The sequence below is a fragment of the Daphnia pulicaria genome, chromosome 3 (assembly GCF_021234035.1).
Source record: "Daphnia pulicaria isolate SC F1-1A chromosome 3, SC_F0-13Bv2, whole genome shotgun sequence".
In the NCBI taxonomy this organism is placed as follows: Eukaryota; Metazoa; Arthropoda; class Branchiopoda; order Diplostraca; family Daphniidae; genus Daphnia; species Daphnia pulicaria.
The window spans coordinates 9,839,452-9,864,298 of NC_060915.1; the positions used below are offsets into that span (position 1 = coordinate 9,839,452).

Here is a 24,847-nt window from a genome sequence, read left to right on the forward strand (position 1 = left end):
GGGGGCCGTTAATGATTGTCCACTGTCACTTATTTCTCTCCTTCTCTCTCTCTCTTACTCTTTCCCCTTCTCTCTCTCTCGAGAACGCAAAGGAAAGGTTTCGGTTATGAATTTGTATACACAGCGCTCGTCCTTCAAGGTCCAACTAATAATTCCATCCAGCGGATCAGCAGCAGCACTCGACTAAAACAGCCGAAAGCCAGGTCAAGGTGATGAGAGGTCGTAGTACTAAACCAGAAGGAAGAAGAAGAAGAAGAAGAAGAAAAAGGCAGTTAAAAGATGCGCGACTGTACAGTGCGACCCAATTTCTCAGCGATTTCTTGACAGGGCGAAAGAGAGAGAGAGAGGAAAAGGAGACAATGAGAAAGAGAGAGGAGATCCTTGGAAAAAAGAAGACAAGATAAATACTCTCATTGTACATGTTGTACACAGGACGGTAGACTGCGCCTGTATAGTGCCGCTCGCGTAAATACAGCCGAGAGCTTCTTATTCACGTACGCGGATCATCCCATTACGCGTCACAGTCGCCAGAGATGAGAGCGCTCTTTTCAAAGTCGCATTTTTATTTTAACTTTTCAGCCCACCTCTCTCTCTCTCTCTTTCTGGTGTTCTCTGACAATGCGGTGACTGCCTTTTCTAATAATTCCACACACACGGCCCGGCACCAACCCTTCTTTTCGTTCCATCCCTAACGTTCTCTTGTCGGCCGTGAACAACCCAACGCAGGACGACACTCTCGTCGGCTCACGGGGCTCATTATATTTGGTTGCGGAGGAGGATTGTTCGGCACATATGACGTTTCCCATCAAATTTCCCGCCGCTCGTCTGTTTCGTCCGTGATGAATGGGATTGGCTCACACACACCAGCAACCACCTCCACCGCCGCGCTGAGGTTTCCCAACCAGCCAAGACTCTCCGCAAGACTTCTCCCAAGTACTACTACCTTTTGCGCGGTTGGAGAGGTTGTGACCCATCCGACCGGATGGAAAAAAAGGAATAAACAACGTTTTTCTGATTCGCTTTCAGAAAAAATGAAAAGAAAAGAAGAAGGTGAAGAAAGCCAAGAATATACGACGTTCGCTTTCAGCGGGTGCTCGCAGTCCCATATTTATTTGAATTCGAGGAATATCGAAATGAGAGATAGAGAGAGAAGAAGAAGAAGAAGAAGAAGAAGAAAAAAGGGGGAACAATCAAACGAGCGACCAACCGAGTTCGTGTGTGCCCTTCACTTCACTTTCTCTGCTATATATAATAAGGACGAAGCGACGGCGGAGCCCAGCGCGGTGTCTGCGGTGTCAAAAAAGGGAAACCAGAATTGGGGATATGCCTTGGCGCCTTCTGCTTACCAATTTTATGACCGCTCTTACTTCTCACTTGCAACCGTTTTCCCAACCGGCATAACCTTTTCCACTGTAACCTCTCTGAGAAAAAAGAAAGAAAAAGAAAAACCTGGAGATGTATGAAGTGTAGACACACGCGGGTTCATTCGTGTACAATGTCTACGTCTAATGTATAATAGACTCGGAAAGGGAACACACGTTCCGTTACGGCTATAACAGTAAAATCATACGTATAGAAGCTCAAGATTCATCAGATTGTGTACGACTGGTATTGCGTCAAAAAATAAATGGGATAGTGTCGAAACAAATCAAAAACCTGAAATGATACCCTCGATTATTCGATTTTATTTTTTCCTCGCGTTTTTACAATCACTTTGGCAAGACCGATTTGTGTGTCATTTTCCCTTTCGACTTGATTATCGTCACAGGCAATTTGGATTTGGTTTTGTTCTTTTTAAAAGTTTAAAAGACAAACAAACTGGGTTAGAATTTATTCTGGTACGCCCTATTCAGCATTCCGACCATGTATGGACGACGAGATGTAAAATCAAATTTATGCCTTGTACTCTGCGCTATTATATTGTCTGCTGTACACGCATATAAAGAAATCCAAGTTCGTTTGTCATCGCCAGCAAATAGCAGCAGACCAACGACCGCAGCAAAAGTCAGCCGAAAATGGAACCGACGCCCAGGCAGCAGCAGCAGCAGCTTGCGTGAATGCTGCCATACATTTCACCGTCCGTCTTCCCGGTCCGCTCTTTCTTTGAATTTTTATTTGTTCTTTTAGTTGTTTTCTTTTGGGGGGCGCTAATTGCCTGCTGCTAAACGTTTAGTGTACATTATGCGATGAATGAGGCCTCCTCAAACAACATCATTAAATGTGGGCAGACTTAACCCACTTGGTCTGTTTCTCGCTAAAGTAAAACTTTCTCGTTTGATTAAATTGAAGCCCATCGGGGATTGAATACGTTTTGCCATTTTTATATCTTGAATATTTGGCGTGAATATTATCAAAAATAAAGCGGAGGACAAAAGAATGAATGAAAAGAAAGCCCTCTCCCCCCCCCCAGAAAAGAAAAATATTTGAAAACAATGGTGTACAGCAACAAAACAAAAGAAAAAAAAAACTACAAAATTTCAAATGGATGCATTTTCTCATTTCACGTTCTTTTTGTCATCTCGTGCCTGCCAAGTTCAAATAGAAGGCAGTCACGCCATCACATATGCAACCCTATATAGTCACCGGTTGTGCAGCATATTGTCTATTATTTATGAGCGTGCGTAGGTTTAATAGGCAGTGCTTGGTTTAGAAGAAGTCTTGAGCAGAAGGAACGGAGAGAAGACAAAGGGGAAAGCTGAGAGAGAAGCAACAACAGTTTCTCGGTTATTATTATATCATAGTGTGTGTGTGTGTGTGTGGCGTGCCTTGAGAGTATAGAGGCTATATAGGATGCCCATATAGGAGCATCGCAATTCCTACACGGGAATGCCACACAAAAAGGCAGTGAACTGGGTTATAAACATTACCATAATTACACCGGAGGAAAAACAACAAGAATTTTTTTCTTCTCGGCGTTTCGGCGGCAGTGACGTAACTTTTGGACGACGCAACCTCAAACAATTGACGAACTTAATACCACGGTGTGTGTTCATAATATACGAAACCAAAAAGGCCTGCGCATTACCGCACTTGTGATATTATATACGTAGCCTTATAATTCCTCCCATCAGCAAATGAAAAGGAAAAAACAAAACAACTTTTGTTTCGGATATTACAAGGAGAGTCAAAGCTCATCATGCGCCATCATCCCGCACTCGAGTGAAAGTTGTTTGGCTTTGCGCGTCGATCCGGCATTCACTTGAATTCTCAAAGAGAAAAATTTATATGGGAAAATCAAGCAGAGACGTATTGCTGAAACCCGTACAAAAGGTCAGAGTATTTTATACGCGATGCTGATGGTAATATACACCAGACATATCAAGGCAATAAGTTGTTGCTGATGCATACAATAGTATTCTAGTTTCATATGTGGCGTAATATAAACGAGGAACGAATCGCAATGCAATTGGTGAGAATTGCAGCACCTTGTAGATTGTATAATAATATCCAAGATAGAATCTAGTAGAAAACTAAAAACGATTTTCCGGGGAAAAGATTTTGGTTGCCCCCCAACACTTTGGTAGCGTGTACACATCTGCTGAAGCGGGACCGTTCGGTCTGATCTATTTGCGCATGCTGTGTTTACGTTCACATATTCCGATCGTTACACATTAAAGCAATCGCCAGGGACGCAGACAAAGGAAAGAAATAATTCACACGCCCTTGTTTCAAGCGCCATGAATATGCTGCACGTATATCTACCAGTAAATTCCACCGGTGATGGCCAAAAAGAAAAAAAGAACCATATGTGAACAATAATAGGCACGAAGGAAAAAAAAAGGGAAGGACTACATTCACGTCTCACGTCCGTGCGGTGGACACGTGCTGTTTGTGTTTTCGTATGATATGAAAATGAGCTGCCAACACTTATTCATAATTCTGTTTTTGTGTTTTGTTTTTTCCCTCCTTTTTCGCATTTCAAGTCTACTATGGCAATTCAACGTCCGTGAACGGTATGATGTAACGAATCGATCATATTCAAGTACGCGTATATATTCGTGAATAAGTGTAGTCGGCGTAAATGACAGTAGACGCCGAACGAAGTGGGGGAAAAAAGGACGAAACATAGCGGGTTTCACGTAGACTTTCGCTGATTCCTTGCCAGCGTCAATGACGCGATACCCGTTGGAATTAAAAAGAACAAACAAAGAATCGAGGACGAAAGAGCAAAAAATCGGAATGAAATACATTTGAAAACAAAAAGACCAACGCAATTTAGATATTTATGTATTCCACGGAATTTTTTTAAAATGTCAAAGTGAACTGTCGAATTTACGTTCGCCGAGGTCAACCGCTGATATATGTGCCGGAAAAAAAAAAAACCCCCAGACCATTAAATTAATGAAAGCGATGAAAGTGGTTGCTTGAAATTTATTAAAACTATGGAAAGTGGTGCTGCAATGCACACTCTTGTGTTACAAGCTGTATAGAGGCTATAGAGTGTAATTTTGAAGGATTTGTGGATGTTGCGCCAGGAAATACGCCGTTGCCCAGCACCTGCGTCGGTTCCACCTCGGTGCGTTCACTATACATGTCTGAGTCTGTATATTATTTGTCACCGTGGAGTGACACGAATATTTCAATGCAGGTTTCGGTGAAGGCCTCCGTTCCGTTCAAATTCTTCATTATCTAATAAATATAGAGGTACTTTGTGTTGTAACCTACTTGGTTCTCATATTCTTCCTTGTCATATTTTTCCGTTCATATTTATAATTCGTCTTGGTTTTAATTGCGCCATTTTGATCATAAGCTCTTTGATGGGTAGAACACACAGGTTCTTGATGACTGCACTCATATTTGTACATATACAATGTGTCTTACAGGTCTTCATTTTTCATTTTCAGTTGTATGAACGCGGCAATGAGCGAACGAACGTGCTGCCTGTCGTGACACCACGGGATTGTATATGGACGCATCCCAACCGTATGGGACGCATACAGCTACACTGCTACAGTCGTAAGCAATTCAAAAGTCGCTGCTCGTGAAGTGTGAAGGTGTGCGGTTTTCCTAGAGAGAACGCATAGGTAAATATCAGCGCGCGTGTGGTCATCGGCTCTCATCAAAGAATACTAATTGGAACCGTTATCTCTCCTTATTTCCTAATATAGGGTTTATGCTCGTCATTGTTATGTACTAGTGTAGCGTAAATAGTCTCCTTGGTCAAGTATTGTATAATGGCACGGGAGTTGAATAGATGACCCACTTTGAATGCACACACTATCTATGGCATCAACATTTGAAAAATATCAACAATTTCTTGAAGGAATACTTCTCATCTTCTACACTCCCTTGCTTCTCTATGTCAAGCAATTTGCACACAACAGAACGAAAGAATCGGGAGGCCGATAAAGAATGAGCGGTTGCTGGCCGTAACATTCTGTCGGATCTGTGAAGCGAACTATCTGGAATAATACCATGGCGAAAAAAGAAGCTACTAGCTCTTGGGATATTGTTGTTTGTGTGTTAATGGTCGAACATATTTTAGTATTAGCGCATTATTAGCCGGGTACTTGTATTAATAATAGCCCATTACTTAGCATATATGCCTCTTTCATTTCAATTTTGGTAGTTATTTATTATTCTTTTTCTTTATTTTTCATTTTCCGTGTTGTTTGTTGTTGATGGGCTGTTATTAATCAATAGATTAAACAGCAGTAATAATAAATTAGTTATCTACTAATGATCTCAGTGGCAGATGAGGAATGATGATGAGCTTTCCGTGCATTTGCTCGATGCTGCTGGTCTGTATATGTAGTGGTAAAATAGTCGAATATTTCTTGAGCGAGTTCACCTAGTTGCTCGCTGACACGAATCGACCGTTTTGGTTCTGGCTGACTGCGTGTATACGTGACGCTATCGAGTTTGCGTCATTACACGATTCTTTCATTTTTCTTTTCTTTCCTTCTTCATTCTGCATTCGTTATGACCATCTTTCCTCCTCCTTTCAACGGTACCCTTTCACGATTCAAATATATTAGACGCCCATCAGGCAGAGGCAGCAGCACCTGGCTAATCTGGTTAACGCATGCAGCGTGATGCTGGCAAAGCTTTTGCGCCGCTCTCCCACTCGTGCAACTTGAATTGACATCCCTCCTTTCAAACTCTCTCTCTCTCTCTCTCTCGTCGTTTTTCCGCTTGAAATGATGCGCTTTTTATCGACAGTCATGTCTCTCATCTTTTCTGATTGTTTCTTATTTATTCGCCCATCCGTCGACATCTTCCAATTGTTATTTTGGTTACCTCGGGTTAAGATAAATCACAAAAACCTTTGTATTTCTATTTACATACACAAACAAGAAGAGATATCCATTCCGTAGGAAAAGAAAAAAGAAATTCAATAAGACGTTTTGATCGTGAACTGTCGTAACATAATGACGACATTGTGCTGTTTTGTGCTGACTCGCTATTTTGGTTTATGCGCCTTTTATATGGGGGATATTAACAGTATGGGCCAGCACGGCACACGACACGGATCTATGGAAAACAACAAATAAAGGAAAGGCGGCAGGGATGGATGGAGACAAAAAGAAGAAAAAGTTAAATAATAAACCTGGGCGTTGCAAATCTGACCTCTCACGACTCTCACAGTCGGCCCATGAATTATGCAAACAGCTTAACACGGCTGTGTGTATGCGCCCAACGTGATATTGACTCCGCCGACGACCTTCGGAGTTTTTATACCGCTCGACTTCACTATCGATTTTCTATTGATCAGTTTTCTTTATCAGTTCTCTTTATCAAAAATAATAATATGATAAAAGGCTGTATGTAGTGCGGTATCTATTCAATATTTATAAGTTTATTCAAATGAATCGTAAAGGTAAAAAGAAACAACGGAGATATATAGCCCGCAGTGCATTAAACGAGAAGATACCGGAACGTTTTCTTGAAAATAAACGAGGAGAAATCTGTCGATACGAATCTCTTTTTCAAATAGAAAAGAAACAGCATCGCAATGATCATTAAAAATGGGTCACCCGTTGGCCAATGAGCTACAGAGAATATAGGCAGCGATTTGTATGATTGTATGGGACGGGAAAAAGCTCTCGGCCGTTCGAATATTAACGATATGTACGGACCACTGCCAAAACTGGACGTTGGCTGCCGCAGTGATCGACTCGGCGCTATTTTTGCGTCCACTGACCTACTCTCTCTTCAGCCCCGAGTCACCATCTTTTAATTTTGAAACGAAACTTTTTCTTTACTATTCGCCCTTTTTCTTCGGTTTAATTGACAAATGAGAGAAGAAGATTTATACGAAACAGGCATCGTCAGCTTATCGCAATTCAAATCAAGCGGCCAAATCGTTATGTATCGATTTTATACAGTTCGATGATTAAGATATCTGGTGTGTGTCGTCTGCTTATATCTTAAGGTGAGGTTCAAACTTCAAAGTCTTCCAACGTTACAGGCTGATAAGGAAAATACAAAACAAAACACGAGCGATAGCTAGAAGAAAAAGGAGCAGTGTCAACTGTCATCCCAATTTGTTTACGTTGTTACAGACGAGCGTTTCTCGAGAGAAACAAACCTCAAGTTGTCGTACTCCAATTCCCATTCGAACAAGACAAAAAAAGGTGTTTCTTTTTCTTTCTTCCAATTCTACATATTTGCCGTGTTTATCTCGCGTCTAAATTTTGCTCCTGGACATCCTGGTGATGAAAAAGAAATAAAAAAACTCTGGAAGTTAAACTGCTCATGACGATGAAACAAATGGTTTGTGCCAGCTATTGGACGCCGTTCTGGATGCTGATTCTTCCCTTGTGTTATTGCCATCTCATGCCGGGCGACACATTCAGGCCATCAGTCGTGTCGGCCGAGAACGTCCGACTGGATTTGACCACGGCCAACGGTTACCAGTGGCGAACTTCTTTACCCAACGGCAGTAAGTCTCGCGGTTATGTAGCAGCAGCAGCAGCAGCATATAAACTAGAGTATATATCGTGGAAGACTCGTGTGCGTGTACTTACGCTCCCAATCTTCTCCCATTCTGTTTTGTTTATTCTCATTTTTTCCCCTTTATAATAATCTGACCTTCTTACAAACACGAACGACCGGCTATCTCATTCCAGACGGAACCGAATATTTTTTCCTGGCGAGATTTCTCTTCTCTAATTTTATTTCATTTTTCTACCAATTTCTGACTAAGCCCTTGTATGTTGTTTTATTAACATTTGTGTTATGTGACGGTCGGTTATATTATAATCAGGTCTGGTTGTTGAGGGCCAAGTCCCAGGGGGAATTTACACCGATTTGGAACGAGCCGGAGTCCTCCGTTCCGGCCCTCTTCTCTATCGTTTCAACGATGGCAATTACCGCTGGATAGCTTTCAACGACTGGAATTATGCATTGGATTTCGACGGTAGGTTCTAACCTAATACTTCAAACTGTATGACATCAACTGCTTTGTTGGACAATCATGCTGTTATCTTCAATTTAATTTCTTTTTCTTCTCCAGTGGATTCCAATTTGGTGAATCAGCCAGGAGTTTTCCTCGTCCTGCACGGAGTTGACACCATCGCCGAAATATCACTGAATGGATTATTTCTCGGAGAAACGGACAACATGTTTGTTCGTTACCGTTTCAACGTTCGCAATCTGCTCAAGGTGAGTCGTTAACTAGATAAAATTACAGAAACCAAAAGGAAACAAAAAAAGAAAGAGACAAGGGGAGATGGAGTACTGAACACTTGGCAAAAAATTATTACACGCTTATTCCCATGTCGAGGAAAAAGAAAAAGTGATCTCGCCGCGTCCAATGTGCTCTAACCTCAACCTCCCGCCCCGATTCGGACACGGATTCTACGAATACAAACAAACTCACGTAACAAAAATGTTTCAAAAGTCCGTCGAAATGTTGTTGGCACGCCCTGCTACAGCAGGTAAAAAGAGTCATAAAAAAATAGAGCCCCGTTATGCATATTATATCTAAGACGGTGGATTTCTAATTGTTTCTTTTTTGCCGGGGCTGAACTGCTGAGACTGCAGTTGCTCTTGTTGCTGCCCTTGTACACGCTGTACAATACGATTCAAATGAGTCCTTGAACGGCTGTCTTTTCTTTTTTTTTTTAAAGCTGCCAGTTCTGTTTGCCATTCGCTCTCTTTGTTGCCAGGCATTTGAGACCAACACCCACCACTCACGTATTTCGTCTTTCTCTTCATCGCTTATAAACTGTTTCGAGTTCCTTTTTTTTTTCCTTTCCAGCCGGTGCGATCGAAGTGCATTGCATAATAGCGGCCACTTCGTGTCGCGATGGAAATTGTTTAGCATATGCGAGAGTCAGGTTGTCAAGAAATTGGTGAATAAATATAAGTCGGGACCAGACCGCAACAAGGTTGTCAATGTACGGTATCTAGTTCTCTCTACAGCTGGGTCCGAGTTCCTTTTACTTTTTATTCGGCGGGGCTTGCCCCAAAAATTCGCAAACGGTGAACCTGTGGCCATCGCTGCTGCTGCTGCTGTCTGGCTCTCCACTTCTTTTTCTCTTTGCCTTCTATTGTTTTTCCCTTGTACACACACACAAGATCTACCATTATTCTTCCCGTGTAGACTCTCGATTTCAAAGCGAACCTTTCTCCATTGGATGCCATGAGTTGAGTTCGGTTTGAGATTAGGTTGCATAGCCAAAACACGTCTGCTGTTGTTGCTCCTTTCCCATTATTTTCCTTTTCCATCTTTGGCCCAATAAAGGTTCGATCACAGCTCGTGTGTTTAAAGTTGGGGCAAATGCTGTCAGTCAGCAATCGCAGCAGCTCGTTTTCATCTTTTGTTTAGTCGACTAACTTTTCGGAATGGTCTTATCACTCGAAGACGAAGAAAGGGAAAGAAAATCAAGAAAAAAGCCGGGGAATAAAATGTAATGTCCAGTCTTGATTCCAGCCGGATGGCCTTGTCAGAAACAATTGAACCAGAGAAAGTCTCTGTGTAATGCGGCACGGCCGCCACTGGGAAAAAACTTTCGGGTTGAGAGACTATCGTTATTGTTAGCCCCCGCTCGCGCGTGTGTGTCGTGTGTTCGATTTTTGTGGAAAACGCCGTGATTTATGAAGTGAAACACGAGATGAAAAGCCCACCTCCAGCTTTCTTACCTTGGCACACCTTGATTACCTCACCGTAAATTTATTAGGGGCTGCAGCTACGCTCATACAGCACCAGTTTGCCGCATAGTTTTTTCTGTATTATGTTCTGTATTATGAATGAGTCGCTTCGTCCAGCCGGCCGGTGACAAATCTACAAGTATTATCAAGTAAACAGGTCTGGAGACTTTGGTATAGACCGTGTGGACTGGTCCATCTGGGTCACGTAACGTATTTAGTATATACGCAGCCGAATGTGGAACTAATAGATGTGTATCTGTCCTGGATGTGGGGCCGTCGGATGACTAAAGACTTTGCATCCAACAGAGGGAGAGTTGCGGTGTCTTGTTTTTCTTTTTAAAACAAAATAATTCGCAGCTTTATTTGGCAGTGGGACGGGGCAAGGATCGTAAAATGTTCCTCGCGCCCTGCTTCTTTTTTTCCAAATAAAGTTATAGCAATACAGGAATCTCTAATTCTGATCCCCCTTACAAGGTAACGAGGCAATCACTGTTACGACTCTTGTGTTACGACAGAAGCCCACCCCCGTCTCTTAATCCGTTCACGTTTGCCATTTCGCAACCGTAAAGAATATCGAGTGTATTACGGCAACTGTAATGGAGTTTTAAAGGTTCACTACGGCCGGTTTCTCCACTCACATCTACTGCCACTATATACTTCCCTCTCTCTTTCTCCTTTTTACACTTTGGCTTTCGTAAATCGGCGGCTGCCGTTTTTCTCAGAGGTTCTCGAAGATCTCTGAAAAAGAGAGAGAGCGGAAAATCTCTACATGCTCTCATCTTGTGTCTGTGCACTTGTCGTCGTTGTCGCCGTATTTCATGTGATCTTAATTTTTGGACAAAGCGGTCACGCAAATTCGTGCCCGCCTGGGCGCCTGCTCTTTTTAGCTCATGTTTTGCGGCCGCTTTGTGCAGCAGCTGCTGCTGCTGCTGCTGATGCCGTGTGGCTGCTCTTAGTTGGTTCAGCCAAGCGAAACTAAGCGAAATCTTTTTACACACGAGTGATGGAACCACGCGCAACTTTACCTTTAAAGAGTGGAGTAGAGCGAGAGAGAGAGAGAGAGAGGAGTTGAACGTTATCACACACGTCTAGACGAAGATACTTTCTCACGTGCCATCCTTACTTCTAATTCGAGGAAAATGATTCGGAAAGGGGGATAAAGAGAAACGTTCAAAAAATGTCGCAAACAAAACGATTGTCTCGTCTCTGCTGGTTCACGTTTGCGGCATTTCTCGTCTAGTTGAAAGTTCTAATTCTATTGGCCAACGAAAATCATTTCTGTGGAGACTATATAAAGGAGCATCAAGTTGAAAAATCTGAAACGTCGTCTCAGAGGAGATAAATACAAATTGGATTCTAACGGGATTCCCAATGGCAACAGCTGCACACTGTTTCGTCGAAACATTTACCGGTTCCCTTGTAAATGGAGACGCGACCCGTTTATTTTATAACTATCAAGTATATGGCACATATAGAGTCACGTATACAGGCGGCCTTCGTGCGCCCACAAAACATATATTCAATAAGCGCGCATAAATAATTGAGAGCAGCGAATTCGTCTTGTTTTGTCGATGGAGTAGAACGAAAGTGGCGAAATTTTTGTTGTTGAAAGTATCTGCAATTCTGCACGCGGATTCGGACGACTAGGTTAATGGAACAGCTCTACGTGCAGATAGATCATTCTGCTGAATTTTCTTTGATGTTTTGCTTTTATATTCTCACAGGCCCAAGGCAATCAGTTGCGTGTACAATTCCGATCGCCCGTCGCCGTCTCGCGAAACAGATACGAGCAACAGTTGATGGATTATATCGTACCGCCGCGCTGTGTACCGCCAGAGTATCAGGTGCGTTCCCCTTTTTTCATGTTAATGTCTAGAATTTTCTTTGCGGGTCTGCTGGTTCGTGGGATTTTGTTTCTCTTTTACCTTTCGTGGCTTTCAATGCTGCAAACGTGTCCAAAGATTTAAATCCCAACGAGAGAGCACAGATTGCCGCGCAAATAATAATAGCGCATGTCCTACGCACACCCTAATCACCTCTTCTTTATCAAACGGAATTTCTCGATAACGAAAGGGAGAATGCCACGCCAATTTCATCCGGAAAATGCAGGCTTCTTTCAGCTGGGACTGGGGACCTGCTTTCCCTTCCATGGGTCTGTGGTAGGTCTATGCACGTTATTATTTACTTGCCGTCATCTCTCGTAATGATCTTCTAATGAAGACTTTGGCTGCAATGGTACGACGAGATTAAACAAGAAATAGAGAGAGCTAGTCGCTGTTTTATTATAATCAGCGTAATTGCTACTATACGTTTAATGCGCAGGAAAGCCGTCTCTTTGGAGGCGTACCAGTCGATTACGCTCAGAGATGTTTATGTTGAAACTTCTCTCAACGGCAGCGACTGGCAGGTCGATCTCCTTATGCACTGCGAGACGGCCGACATTGGCGTTTCTCATTCCGGCACTTGGACCATTCGAATTTTTGATAACGAAGACGTATTACTGCATGAATTAATCGATGACAGCCTCGTATCTGGAGATCAAGAAAGAGAAGCGACTGTCCGCTTCAAGCTGAGAATTGGAGCCGATCAGGTCCGTTCCCTAGAATATACACACCAGTTTTTATCTCGTCTACTTTCTATGCCTCAGTGATAGATCGGGCGTGTAATGTTCTGTTTAAAAATGTAGATCGAGCCTTGGATGCCAAACGGTTACGGCAATCCGACACTTTATAATTTGTCTGTCAGCTATTCCGAGAATGAACAAGTGGCCATCGTTAAAAATCTACGAATCGGTTTCAGAACTGTGGTTCTAGTTGAGGACGACCTTCAAACGGGAGGTGAGAGATACCATCACTTGCACTGATTTCACTTGTGGAAATGCTGTGATGTCTCAATCGCTAACGCCCTTACTTTTTTGCGCATTTGCATCAACTCTACACGCATTTGAATTTAGGTCGGACGTTTTATCTGCAAGTTAACGACGTGCCCATATTCCTCAAAGGATCCAACTGGATTCCGGCCGACGTTCTCCCCGAGCTCGTCACGCCCGAGTACATTCGTGATTTACTGACTTCTTGCGTCGATGCCAACATGAATTCCCTCCGCGTATGGGGCGGCGGGATTTACGAACTGGACGAATTTTACCAGGTCAGCAATATGTTTATGATAGAAAAACCTGATTTTAAAACAAAATATATGTTATGCTATTTATTATTTATTATGACGTTTGGCTTCGGGACCCAACAGACGGCCGATGAGCTTGGTATCTTGGTGTGGCAAGACTTCATGTTCGCCTGTTCCATGTACCCGACGACCTCCTGGTTTCTAGAGTCTGTGTCAATAGAAGTCGTGCAGCAAGTCAGACGACTGCAAGCCCATCCTTCGGTCGTCCTCTGGGCGGGAAATAATGAAAACGAAGCGGCTCTCAGAGGAAACTGGTAGATTTAAAAAACAATGGCCATCATCGACGTAATAACGGCTATAAATTTGGGTACTCTATAGGTACGGCACTCTCAGCGATTTCAATCTCTATCGACAAGACTACATCAAACTTTACGTCGATACTATCCGGGAAATCGTGAGGAGGGAAGATCCTTCCAGGCCGTTCGTCGTTTCTAGCCCGTCGAATGGCAAACTGTCGGAGGAAGAAGGCCACATTGCTCGAGATCCTTACAGTGAACTCTATGGCGACGGTAATTATTATTTTTTAGATGAACTAGTTAGTTGTTGTCTATCGCGCATAGACTCCGCAACCTCAAAGAAACTATACTGTATTCTTTTCATGTTCACACAGTCCACTATTACAATTACTATTCCAACGGCTGGAACTCTTCCTCATTTCCGAAACCACGAATGTCGACTGAATATGGATTTCAAGCTCTTCCTTCCGTTCATTCCTGGGCAACCGTGGCTGACCCGTCGAATGACGACGACTGGTCTTTCAATGGAGCACTCTTGTCCAACCGCCAACATCACCCGCTGGGAAATTTCGAAATGGAGCTTCAAGTCTCGTCCAGATTTGGGTTACCGAAGACTAACTTGTCGACCAGGAGAGGGCTTGAGGATATGATTTACCTGACACAGGTAAAATTGAATTCACCAACTGAAGGTTAATAGAAGAAAAAAATTCGTTACGAAACCGCATTACCTCCTTTATTCAATCGTTTGCGGACAGCAGCAGCTATACTGATATTTCCCGTTGGTTTCATTTAAAAAGATGCACCAAGCGCAAGCCATCAAGACGCAGACTTTACATTACCGTAGGCACAAATACCAGTTGTCGGAGAATGGAGCAGGGCTCACAATGGCTGCGCTCTATTGGCAACTGAACGACATTTGGCAAGCGCCTTCATGGGCCTCCATAGGTAATAAAAATCAACCCTTTCCTTATCGCTTGAGAGTTTCTTGTAGTAGGCTAATCGCCTCATCGCTTCAAAAGAATATGGCGGCCGATGGAAACCCCTACATTATTTCGCCGTCGACTTCTTTGCACCGTTCATCTGCATCTTGACCGAGTTGGACGACGGAACTGTGGCCGCTTTTGTTCATTTCGACCGTCGACAAGATTTGGTTGCTGGTACCCTGACTGTTTCGCTACGCTCTTGGGACTTACTGGACCCATTGGCCAGTTTCAGCTCACCCGTCAATCAGGTTTTACTCATAAGTCATCAATAAATCGATTCTTTTAAAGCCAACAACTCTAAATTGCAATCCAAATAGGACATGTTAGCGGGTGAGCCCGTCTGGATCAGGTCGTTAAATGAATTGCTGAACGAAACAGGTTGCACAAGAGAGACCTGCTTCATTACTAGCGCGTTCTTCGATACAACCACTGGCCAGGAAAGCATAGCGCCACCTAATTATCTTTTCCTAACATCTTTTCCGAATGTCGGCAACTTGCAGATGGCTTCTGTTGAGGTATTTTGTTTTCCTAAATGGGAAGTCTGCTTTCTTTGTATGTAGACTAATGGGATAGAAATTCATACAAATGGTTTTGTCTGGTCGCGATTCTAGGTCGTCGATGTGAGCAAAGTCTATGTTACTCAGAGATCCGAGTGGACGGTGAACATTACTTTGGCTACCGATTACGTTGCTGCTTTCGTCTGGATTGATTCTGGCACTTACTACGGTACGTTTTCCACCAACGGATTCATGTTCTACGACCGCTTCAAGACTGTCAAGTTCTACTCCAAAACCGAAATTGTTGACATTGGTAATTTCAAAAACAATTTGAATTTGATTCACTTGGCTCAAATTATTCTATGATTGTGGGCTGATTGTGGCTACAATTTCTTTCTATCTTTACTTCTATACTATTCGAACCAGAAATGTTATACAATTGTACCGGAAAAATCAGAAATGTTGATTCAAATAAATGAAAAAAAAAAACTGAAGGTTTCGTGCTTTCTTAGAATTTGATTATCGAGTCGTGTTTCAGGGTAATTGATTCTACTTAATATTTAAAAAGCCCGATGTATTTATTTCTTTTAAAATCCGTTAAAATCTGTATCAAAGAGAGAAAAATTATTTTTAATTTGCGGAATTCGTGATCGTTTTTGGTATGTTGAACCGGAAACGTAATTCGTACAACGTAAGTCTAATCTTTGATTCTCGATCAACAAAATCGTGTAACTAAAAAATTGTAACAATGCCGAGATTGTTGTTCATGTTCAGACTATTGTACAGTTTTGAGAGAAGAAATAATGGACTTTGGTCGCTTGAGGCTACCGCCAGTCAATTACGACAATAAATTCTACATCCTAGATTCAAAGGAAACCTTGATGATTTTAGATAGTTGGTCTTCCGTTTTGTTGTCTTACATAACAAAACAAAAAATCAATGGCAACATACTATAAAAGGAAATAATCAAAGCTGGGCATATTCCGGAAAATATCCCCTATTTTTTTCTTAAATTTCGGGCTTGGATAGCCCGATGTTAGCTATGGGATAATGGAATTTAGGACATCCCGTCTGAAAATAGTTAATATCCGAATTAACATTACGATGGTGCCCTCAATATAGTAGCCAGATTTTATGAGACCTCTGTTTATGAGCATTCGTATTGTTCCATTCAGGCAACTTGCGGTGACCGACAGTTTTCAGAAACAATAAGTAATGTGCTGGCTTTCTGACGAGATGGAAGTGCAATAATAGTGCATGCATGGTCTTAACAGTAATCTATCGCAACGTAAGAACCATGCCAAATATTACGACTTTTCAAGGAGCTGTTGCTGTTACGTCTAGAGGAATACATTGGTTTTACGTGGTCAAGTGGCAAATGGTAAATTCTCCTAGGGATCCTGTAATGGATTTTTTTGAAATATGCAGTTTTAAACTTACTCTTTTTTCACAATAGATGGCGAGTAAAATTATTCTACTTGTTTGGTCGTCTGCTTTGGTAACACCAAGGACGGTAAGGACTAAGGAGGAACACAACACAGGAAACCAAACATTCAGAATTGACTTCCTGTCTAATATGTCAAGATAGATATTAACGTGGATTTAGATTTTCAATCACAATGTCAGATAGTTTTACGAAGATCGGCTTTGACCATAATTGGCCTGAGTCAGCTGTGTCCCTTACTCTAGATTTGGGTCCATTTGAAACTGTTCACAAATGGAAACGCATGCCGGACTGTGATGAATTTGTCGGTTTCAAGTAAGAATCTTTTTTCCAACTATCTTATATATATGGGATAACTTATGGTTAATCTGTTTTAATATCATTCACAGACGGAGTAAGCACACTATTGTAGCACACAAGGAAGCCATCTATGTTTTTGGGGGAGATAATGGGAAAAACATGCTGAATGATTTACTTAGATTTGATGTAAAAGAGCAATCTTGGGGAAGAGCATTTTCCACGGGAACCCCTCCTGCACCACGCTATCATCACTCTGCCGTGGTAAGTAGCGTTTCATTAATTCATAAAAAAGTGTATTCATATAATCTTACTCTATACATCACAAAAGGTACATGAATCATCCATGTTTGTCTTTGGTGGGTACACTGGGGATATCCACTCAAATTCTAATCTAACAAATCGCAATGACTTGTTTGAGTATCGTTTTCCCACTGGCCAGTGGGTTGAATGGAAGTTCATTGGAAAGTAAGGATATATTTTTTACTACATATTTTTTTATCTTACATAATATTTGTTTCATAATTCACATAGAACTCCCGTTCCTCGTTCTGCTCATGGAGCAGCTGTTCATGGCGGTAAACTTTGGATATTTGCAGGTTATGATGGAAATGCTAGGCTAAATGACATGTGGACTATCTCGTTGCTCCCTGTAATATATTTTCGACTTTTAATAACTTATCTAAAACTTAGTTTGAACTGGAAAAATTATCGAATGAACTTTTTTGTTTTATCCGGTAAAAAGGGTGAGCCACGAACATGGGAAGAAGTTGTTCAAATCGGAGAATGTCCCCCTACTTGCTGCAACTTTCCAGTTGCCGTGGCACGCGATTCCATGTTCGTGTTTAGCGGTCAAAGCGGAGCCAAAATCACAAATAATCTCTTCCAGTTTCATTTCAAGAGCAGATGGTAAGAGGCATGATCGAAATCTAATTGCAATTTCTCGTATTCTAATTTTGCTAACTTCCTAGCTGGACACGTATCACTACGGATCACATTTTGCGTTGTGCTCCTCCTCCACCTACTCGACGCTATGGTCATACCATGGTATTATTATAGTTAATTTTCAATAATTAAAAAAAAAATATTGAGAAACAATTATTTGTAGGTGGCTTATGACCGTCACTTGTACGTGTTTGGCGGAGCAGCTGATAGTACTCTTCCAAACGATCTACACTGGTATGTGTCCCTGATATTCCTACGGTGCTTGACATTTCTCATAGGAATCACGAATAATGAATGTTCTCTTTTATAGCTTTGACTTGTGCACTCAAACTTGGTCAGTGATTACACCATCTGTAGATTCCCACCAGATTCCTTCTGGTAGATTGTTCCATGCAGCTACCGTTGTCGGTGACGGAATGTAATTTTTCATCAATTACTTTATGTATTCAAAACATATGAGTCCAATTCTATTTAAATGTTAAAATTAGGTATGTGTTTGGTGGCACAGTTGATAATAATGTAAGAAGCGGAGAAATGGTTCGGTTCCAATTCTCAAGTTATCCTAAGGTAAGATTTTCCAAAGGAAATGTATTTTTTAGAGCTTTTCTGATTTTGACAAATGTATTTATACAGTGTACGCTTCACGATGATTTTGGTAAATTGCTTGAGACGCGGCAATTCTGTGACATCGAATTTGTTGTCGGTCCCGATGAAAATCCCGTTCGCATACCTGCTCATGTAGCCCTAGTTGCTGCACGGTCTCAGTGGCTCAGAACTCGAATTCGTCAAGCCAAAGAGGCTCGCGACAAACATTTAGAAAAGGTTATTAACATAATCAACATTTTCTTTGGAAATCTTTCATAATTCATTATTTTTTATTAGGTTTTTGGTTCCTCTTTCGTACCATTCAAAGATCTTCCACTACTAGAAGTTCGTTTAAAAGATGCCGTTCCAGAAGCATTTGAAATGATACTGAACTTCATTTACACTGGTTTGTATTGACAAATTTCAACAGATTTATTATATGATTCGTGTTAATTACTTGGTTTATCGCCTCATTCTTATTAAACAGATTCGATTGATCCTACATTGAAAAGTGAGTTTGTTTTATGATTATTGATTAGCGTAACGTGATTTAACTATTATTCACTTACTTTTGCAGCGGGGAAGGAACCAGCAACTAGCAACCGTGTTGTGCTGCTCATAATGGATGTTTACAGACTCGCTGTTCAGGTAATGTATCTTATATGATGTAGGGTTGGAAAAAAATTTTTACTTTACCATTACTTTTTTGTAACCTTAGTTTCATATGCGACGACTGGAGCAGTTGAGTGTACAATATCTAGAATCGATTATCAATCACCGTAACGTTTTGGCAGCATTAGCTAATGCGACAACCCTTCGTTTATATTTTATCAAAGAATTCTGTCTACGCTTCGTTGTCAAGGAATCAAATTACAATGCGATCGTTATGAGCAACGAGTTTGAAACGTTAGATCAACCTCTCATGGTTGAAATAATTCGGCGTAGACAAGTGCCACACGTTCGGGTTCCAGTTGAACCTCAGTTTGATAACACAGGTATTTTGTGGTAGTTCTTATATTCTTATAGTTGTTTTATTTTTTCTTCTTTTTCAGGTACAAATCTTGAACAAGACATGGAAATGTTTGTTCGTTCAATAGGAAAGGACTTTTGTGACGTTACATTAGTCTTAGAAGGGACATCCATTCCAGCGCATAAAGCAATCCTCGCAGCGCGATGTTCTTACTTTGAAGCCATGTTTCGATCTTTCATGCCTGAAGACTCTACGGTGAACGTAAGCATAACATATTACAACATCAACTAACTTTTACTGTAATTACATTCTCTTCTTTTTTTTTTTTTTTTTGTTTTTCCTTTAAAGATTGCAATAGGAGAAATGATTCCCTCCAGGCAATCGTTCGATTCTCTTATTCGCTACATTTACCACGGGTACCTTTCTAAATATTAATAAATGCTAACAATAATGTAATAAAATATCTAAATGTCATTCTCAGAGACGTAAACATGCCTCCAGAAGACTCTTTGTACTTGTTCAGTGCTCCGTTTTTCTACGGTTTTACCAACAACAGGATGCAGGTTGCTATACCACAATTTAATTCAAACCTCTTCGGTGGTTTTTGTAATTATATTTCTCTTTGTTTAGGCATTCTGCAAACAAAATCTTGAGATGAATGTCACGTTTGAGAATGTGATACAAATTCTCGAAGCAGCCGACCGTATCCAGGCAATTGATATGAAGAAATACGCTTTGAATCTTATTGTTCATCACTTTCCAAAAGTACTTAAATTTTAACTTGTTCAATTACGTCTTAAAAATTTATTTCTATAATTGTTTATTTTTAGGTGGCAAGAATGCCTCGAATTCGCAGTTTAAGTCGAGAGTTGTTACTTGACGTTTTAGAAGCTTTAGCTGACGATATGAGTGACTCAAAGCTTCAGGATCTATCGTGCACCAGTCTGAATAGCGATGCCTGAGAGTGTAACGTTCGTTCGTAGGTTGAAATTCGGGACAGCCCACTGACATTCGTGCAAAAGTTGATGTTAAAGTTTTATCATAATTTATCACTACCTGTCTTACGCTTACACCAAAGTACCCTTCAATATAATCGCGCAGCACGGAATTAAGCATTCGTTACTTCATTAGTAAACACATTTTATTTTTTCCCCGCGACAAAGGATGTCATCATAAGTTGTACTTTCATGGCATTTGTTATTCCGTTAATCTATGCATTTTCTTCGTGTTCCAATTCTCGAGATTGCGAATCAGTATGAGTTACATCAGCTCTCTCTTGGTCTGTCAGTTCAAGGTAAAAGCAGCCAACCACCCACCACAGGTAAAACGCAAAAACTAGAAATGACAAAGAACAATTTTAGTTGTTACGATTTTTCACTCTGAATCTACTGCAACAAAACAAAGCTAGCTTACTTAAGGCAAACAAAATAAGAATGATGGGCACCACGCCGAGTGCGTGCCTTACAAGTCCTACCGCAATAAACACGGCTATGAAACACCTTTCAAGCAATTGCACGATCAACCACGGTAACACAAGTTGGTGGCGGCGACATCGGGCGGCATAGATGAGCAGAATAGAAAACATTACCAGTACAAATGCGAAAGTAGCGGTAGCATACATAATATCATTGGGTCCTAATTAAAATAAATTAAATTAAGTAAAAAAAAATGGAAAAAACAAAAAGGTAATGAAGTAAATCATGTTCGTTCGTTTTACCGTTAACAACCGTCCTGGTGGAGAGTAAGACACCAATCGTCACGTTTACCAGCTGTTAATGAATCTTACAAAAGACATTGTGCAGAATGATATCGACATGACAAAATTTAAAGACCAAGACAATCAATACCATATCGACACAGCCGATGAATTTTGTAGCCGTTTGAAGTGAGCAATCGCACCAAAATCTTTTCATTCTACACGCCATCGTTTATTTATGAGGTCTATACATACAATAACCACTGTATTCCTAATTAGATTCGTTAACGCTGAACTTCATGATATATGTGTTTTACTCGAACGATGGCCAACGATTCACAGTTTTGTGCCTTAAGCTGTTCTCAGAACTGCGCAGCTTCGCTTGACTGTCTATTTAGGGCATCATCACGTACTATTGGATGTTCAAAACAGAAAACTTGTATATTTTGACAGCGCCTTGTATAGCTCACAGAAAACTTTGATAAATATCTCTTAGACTTTCTAAAAATATCGTAAGAACTAAGCAAAATGTAAATAAGTTTGTGTTTGCGGATTTTAGAATAATAAATTACTACGATACAAATTATGTTATTACATATTTTGCAATTGAAAATCGGGGAAACGAAAGAGAACGCGCAAGACACAATATTACGTACTAACAACATAAATAAGGAAGGAGTCATAACAGAAGTTCAGTTGGGTTGGTTGGTGCAACCGATCGTGAAGGTCCACACAAATAAACAAACCCACTGCTGTATCGGTTGAGTATTTTTTAATGTTGTTCCACTGCACGACAAATGTTAGTTTGTCTTGAAAAATTCTTAATTATTTGATTCTTGTTGTATCGTTGACTATTTATTGTCTGTCGCTGTGCAACGGTTTCGTATGATATGGAGGAGCCAGTTGTTTATTCACGCCACATGAAGAAGAGAACAGAAACAGCTATATACACTGCTGCGCATCATCTTGCTGTAAAAGTCTCGGGAAAGTCAATGCTTTCGTAACAATTACATGCCCACACGGAATTCCCGTTCCAAATGAAGTCGCAAGTGGAGCAAAATTGATGGACCGCAGATACGCAAGTGTATCCGCACATCCCGCGGGTTATACAATAATATAAGGGAAAACAAAGAAATCTTATTTTCAAATGCACATTACCGATGCATGTGCTCTGCATCGCTCTGTGTAAACTGTCGTAATTCTCGTGAAAGCACATGGGCGCTTTTGGTGAGTTTTCACTCGTCAGTCAGAAATTAAATGTTGGGTTTTGCAGGTGTTGTATGGCTGGAGAAATCATGCCATAAAATACACATTTAGTAATATGAGAAGCAATACAATTCGAAATCAATTGAAAAACAAACACAAGTGTTAGGAGATATGAAACTTTTTTATTGAAATTTGAAAGCCAGCCTATGTGTGAAACAGGAAGCATACAACTAGAAACCGTGAAAAAAAGAAACTATGCATAGCGCTATAACCTATACCAAGAACTTGCGACACGTGCAATTTTTCGATGGGAAACATTATGAGGTGCCGAGAGGTGTTACGACAAATATACCAACACTGAAGAAAAGATACAAATCCGAATTGAAGTAATTTTTTTAAATTGTTGGACTAGAATATGACTTATGATTAATAACTTCTTTTCAAACTTTATTTCAGTTGAATGTATAGGGCGCTGAGAATAGGATTGTATAGTGTAACGGTATAAAAACAAAGCAGTTTCTTTTATATTATATATTATCGAAAAATATAGATAAATCGACAACATTTCCCGTCATAAAGTGTTCTAGACAGGGTCGGAAGTGGCAGGATTCGTCGAGGAATTACCAACAAGCAGGTCTTTTTTCCTTTTTTCATTTTCTTTGTCCTTGAGCTCATGATAAAAACCGTAGACGACCCACCAAAGGTACATACCTAGAGCTGTTATTTTAAGGGTAATACAATCCTCATTAGGCCTAAGTTAAATTTTTTTATCGAATAATATTTAACTACTATACGCATACTTATCTGCATGACCATGGCAGTAACATAAAGCACGCCCAACCAGGTGCCTGCCGAAGCGTAGAAGAAGCTCCGAATGAGCATGTAGACATCACGCGTGCAGGCAATGAGGATTGTCGTGAAAAGCCAAGGCATCATCAATTGTCTGTGGTTATTGTAGACGGCATAAAAGAGAAGAGCCGAGAACATGGCCAAGATGAAAGCGACGAGCGTATTTGAAATACAACTGAAAGCCTTAACTCCGTCGTACTCTCCTAACAAGACGCAGAGAAACCTAGCAGTTAGAAATGATGCAACAATAGAAAAGTGGATGAGGTATAGTACTCCAATACCAACAAATTCGATCAGACCGAGCTGATAGCTTCGGTAAAAACCAGTTGCCAAATTGACGAGCTGAAAAAATGTAATTGGCATTGAGGCGTTAATCATAGGCCAGTAATCAACACCCAAAAAATATATACCAAATAAAAGATGCTGATCATTTTAGTCCTTTTTTGGAGAGAGCATTCACACAAAGTCTTTTTCATGTTGTCCCTTTTTTTTTAAACTATACTTTCGTTTGAAATAACTATGGTGAAAACGAAAACAGAATTGGCTCAACACCGTCTCCGCCGAAAGCTGTGTCTCAACTTCATGGATTTCTCTTCGAGGGCGCGATAAGAGCGCTTTACGGATATCGTGGCTTGCTACGTGTTTATTTTTATTATGGCTCTATACCATATACCATCTGTCTATTTTTATACTAATAGCTTCTATGGCACAGTTTGTTAGTCAAACAACAGATATATAATGAAACAATAGTGATATTGGTTTACTGTTTTTGTGAGCCAATTGGACGACGTATGATTGTTTCCAAATTTAGTTTGCATGAAAATGCTGTGTATCATGCTAAATGCAAACATGAATAGATAAGGTACTGAAGCTGATGGTCGATTGATTTCGTACAGTCACTATAAATCTACAACATCACTGACGTCATTCGGATACCCAAGTTTGTTTGTAAATTTATTTGGAAAAGCTGGGGCCTTTGCAGACCAACGGACAAGGCCAAAATCCCTTATCTTTTTCACGATGCCTCAGCAGCGAGCAAAAAGAAAAAAAGAATCTATGATAATATTGCTCTACTATAAATAACTTGAAAATATAAGTCACGGGCATCGGAATTCACAAAATAATTTTCACGAGTCATAACCCTTTATAACTGAAGGATACTCTTTTTTTTTTGCATTATTCACACCAGTCAGTCTCTCATCATCGCTCATTATTTTCGCTTCGGTTATTGCGAATGCACCGTACCCGTATACCTAAAGTATGACAAAGAGGTACGTATAATCTTACATTGGGATTTTGGGTGGAAGTCGAGACGGTGGAACATACGTCGACATTGTATTCCATATTTTGCACTGTTTCTCTTTTAACTATACTGATACAGAAGGCAGGGACTTGACTGAAAGGGAGTCGTGTGTCAGCTGGGCCGTATTGGGAAATGGACAAGCCAAAAGCGACCAAAAGAGAGAGCCGCTTGCCAGCCGATCCGTTCTAGGGTAAATTTTTGACTGGGGCCAAGTTTTATACAAAAAATGTATGCTCAAAGAAAACAATAAAAATATAACAGGAATGGACGTACATAACAGGCAATGCAAACTTTGCCTTTTAAAGGTTTCGCAGTGATATGCATTCTTATTTGTTACTTCTTTTTTACTTTTATACTTATTTTCATCTAGTGGTCCCATTCTAAATTGTCCCAGTATAAAAAAACTTTCATGGAACAACTGTGGCAAAATCTGTCCAACATAAGAAATTATTTGTTTGCTTCTTGTGTGTAACACATGTTGAAGACGTTCAGCATGAAGAGCCACTAGGTAAATATACGTTCCCAAATGTACCTCTATCATAATCAATAGTTATA

The 24,847-nt window shown here is 40.7% G+C and overlaps 4 protein-coding genes across 5 annotated transcripts; 2 read left to right on the forward strand and 2 right to left on the reverse strand.

Moving 5' to 3' along the window:
* The first annotated feature begins 7,404 nt into the window (after positions 1–7,404).
* Positions 7,405–15,468, forward strand: LOC124328277 (beta-mannosidase-like). Its single transcript, XM_046786984.1, has 15 exons — positions 7,405–7,885; positions 8,210–8,362; positions 8,459–8,607; positions 11,823–11,942; positions 12,172–12,257; positions 12,421–12,688; positions 12,785–12,935; positions 13,052–13,245; positions 13,345–13,535; positions 13,600–13,790; positions 13,892–14,181; positions 14,315–14,462; positions 14,537–14,748; positions 14,818–15,015; positions 15,112–15,468. The coding sequence occupies exons 1-15, from the start codon at positions 7,699–7,701 to the stop codon at positions 15,361–15,363; spliced, it is 2,790 nt and encodes a 929-aa protein (XP_046642940.1). The 5' UTR covers positions 7,405–7,698; the 3' UTR covers positions 15,364–15,468.
* A 1,025-nt stretch (positions 15,469–16,493) lies between these two features.
* On the forward strand, positions 16,494–20,346 carry LOC124328283 (leucine-zipper-like transcriptional regulator 1). The gene is made up of 19 exons (XM_046786990.1): positions 16,494–16,756; positions 16,831–17,002; positions 17,070–17,206; positions 17,273–17,390; positions 17,484–17,647; positions 17,710–17,785; positions 17,847–17,917; positions 17,994–18,101; positions 18,172–18,250; positions 18,317–18,505; positions 18,566–18,674; positions 18,756–18,779; positions 18,846–18,916; positions 18,987–19,263; positions 19,321–19,499; positions 19,587–19,654; positions 19,720–19,801; positions 19,869–20,003; positions 20,069–20,346. Exons 1-19 carry the CDS (start codon positions 16,617–16,619, stop codon positions 20,198–20,200), a joined length of 2,331 nt encoding a protein of 776 aa, XP_046642946.1. The 5' UTR covers positions 16,494–16,616; the 3' UTR covers positions 20,201–20,346.
* Positions 20,347–20,361: 15 nt separating this feature from the next.
* Positions 20,362–21,418, reverse strand: LOC124328284. Of its 2 annotated transcripts, none has more exons than XR_006916255.1 (4): positions 21,086–21,416; positions 20,956–21,019; positions 20,652–20,873; positions 20,362–20,573 (listed from the first exon to the last, which is right to left on the reverse strand). XR_006916255.1 is itself a non-coding variant. In XM_046786992.1 (4 exons), exons 1-4 carry the CDS (start codon positions 21,161–21,163, stop codon positions 20,449–20,451), a joined length of 477 nt encoding a protein of 158 aa, XP_046642948.1. In that variant the 5' UTR covers positions 21,164–21,418; the 3' UTR covers positions 20,362–20,448. The 2 variants fall into 2 exon arrangements, 1 of the variants encoding a protein (XP_046642948.1); XM_046786992.1 differs by having other exon boundaries at positions 20,956–21,007; positions 21,086–21,418.
* An 890-nt stretch (positions 21,419–22,308) lies between these two features.
* Positions 22,309–23,553, reverse strand: LOC124328281. Its single transcript, XM_046786987.1, has 4 exons — positions 23,400–23,553; positions 23,271–23,331; positions 22,941–23,192; positions 22,309–22,857 (listed from the first exon to the last, which is right to left on the reverse strand). The coding sequence occupies exons 1-4, from the start codon at positions 23,463–23,465 to the stop codon at positions 22,724–22,726; spliced, it is 513 nt and encodes a 170-aa protein (XP_046642943.1). The 5' UTR covers positions 23,466–23,553; the 3' UTR covers positions 22,309–22,723.
* Between the last annotated feature and the right edge of the window lie 1,294 nt (positions 23,554–24,847).

What these genes read in the sequence shown, in the direction of transcription:
- LOC124328281 (XM_046786987.1), bottom strand. Translation starts at nt 23,465, where the DNA reads ATGAAAAAGACTTTGTGTGAATGCTCTCTCCAAAAAAGGACTAAAATG. An exon ending in CGGTCTGATCGAATTTGTTG is followed by an intron (nt 23,193 to 23,270) that starts GTATTGGAGTAC and finishes GCGTCTTGTTAG; the next exon opens with GAGAGTACGACGGAGTTAAG. An exon ending in TGCCATGGTCATGCAGATAA is followed by an intron (nt 22,858 to 22,940) that starts GTATGCGTATAG and finishes TTAAAATAACAG; the next exon opens with CTCTAGGTATGTACCTTTGG.
- LOC124328283 (XM_046786990.1), top strand. Translation starts at nt 16,617, where the DNA reads ATGTCAGATAGTTTTACGAAGATCGGCTTTGACCATAATTGGCCTGAG. An exon ending in GAATGGAAGTTCATTGGAAA is followed by an intron (nt 17,207 to 17,272) that starts GTAAGGATATAT and finishes TAATTCACATAG; the next exon opens with AACTCCCGTTCCTCGTTCTG. An exon ending in ACCGTTGTCGGTGACGGAAT is followed by an intron (nt 18,102 to 18,171) that starts GTAATTTTTCAT and finishes TGTTAAAATTAG; the next exon opens with GTATGTGTTTGGTGGCACAG.
- LOC124328284 (XM_046786992.1), bottom strand. Translation starts at nt 21,163, where the DNA reads ATGGCGTGTAGAATGAAAAGATTTTGGTGCGATTGCTCACTTCAAACG. An exon ending in TCATCGGCTGTGTCGATATG is followed by an intron (nt 21,008 to 21,085) that starts GTATTGATTGTC and finishes ATTCATTAACAG; the next exon opens with CTGGTAAACGTGACGATTGG. An exon ending in CACCAGGACGGTTGTTAACG is followed by an intron (nt 20,874 to 20,955) that starts GTAAAACGAACG and finishes TATTTTAATTAG; the next exon opens with GACCCAATGATATTATGTAT.
- LOC124328277 (XM_046786984.1), top strand. Translation starts at nt 7,699, where the DNA reads ATGACGATGAAACAAATGGTTTGTGCCAGCTATTGGACGCCGTTCTGG. An exon ending in TCAGCTCACCCGTCAATCAG is followed by an intron (nt 14,749 to 14,817) that starts GTTTTACTCATA and finishes CAATCCAAATAG; the next exon opens with GACATGTTAGCGGGTGAGCC. An exon ending in TGCAGATGGCTTCTGTTGAG is followed by an intron (nt 15,016 to 15,111) that starts GTATTTTGTTTT and finishes TCGCGATTCTAG; the next exon opens with GTCGTCGATGTGAGCAAAGT.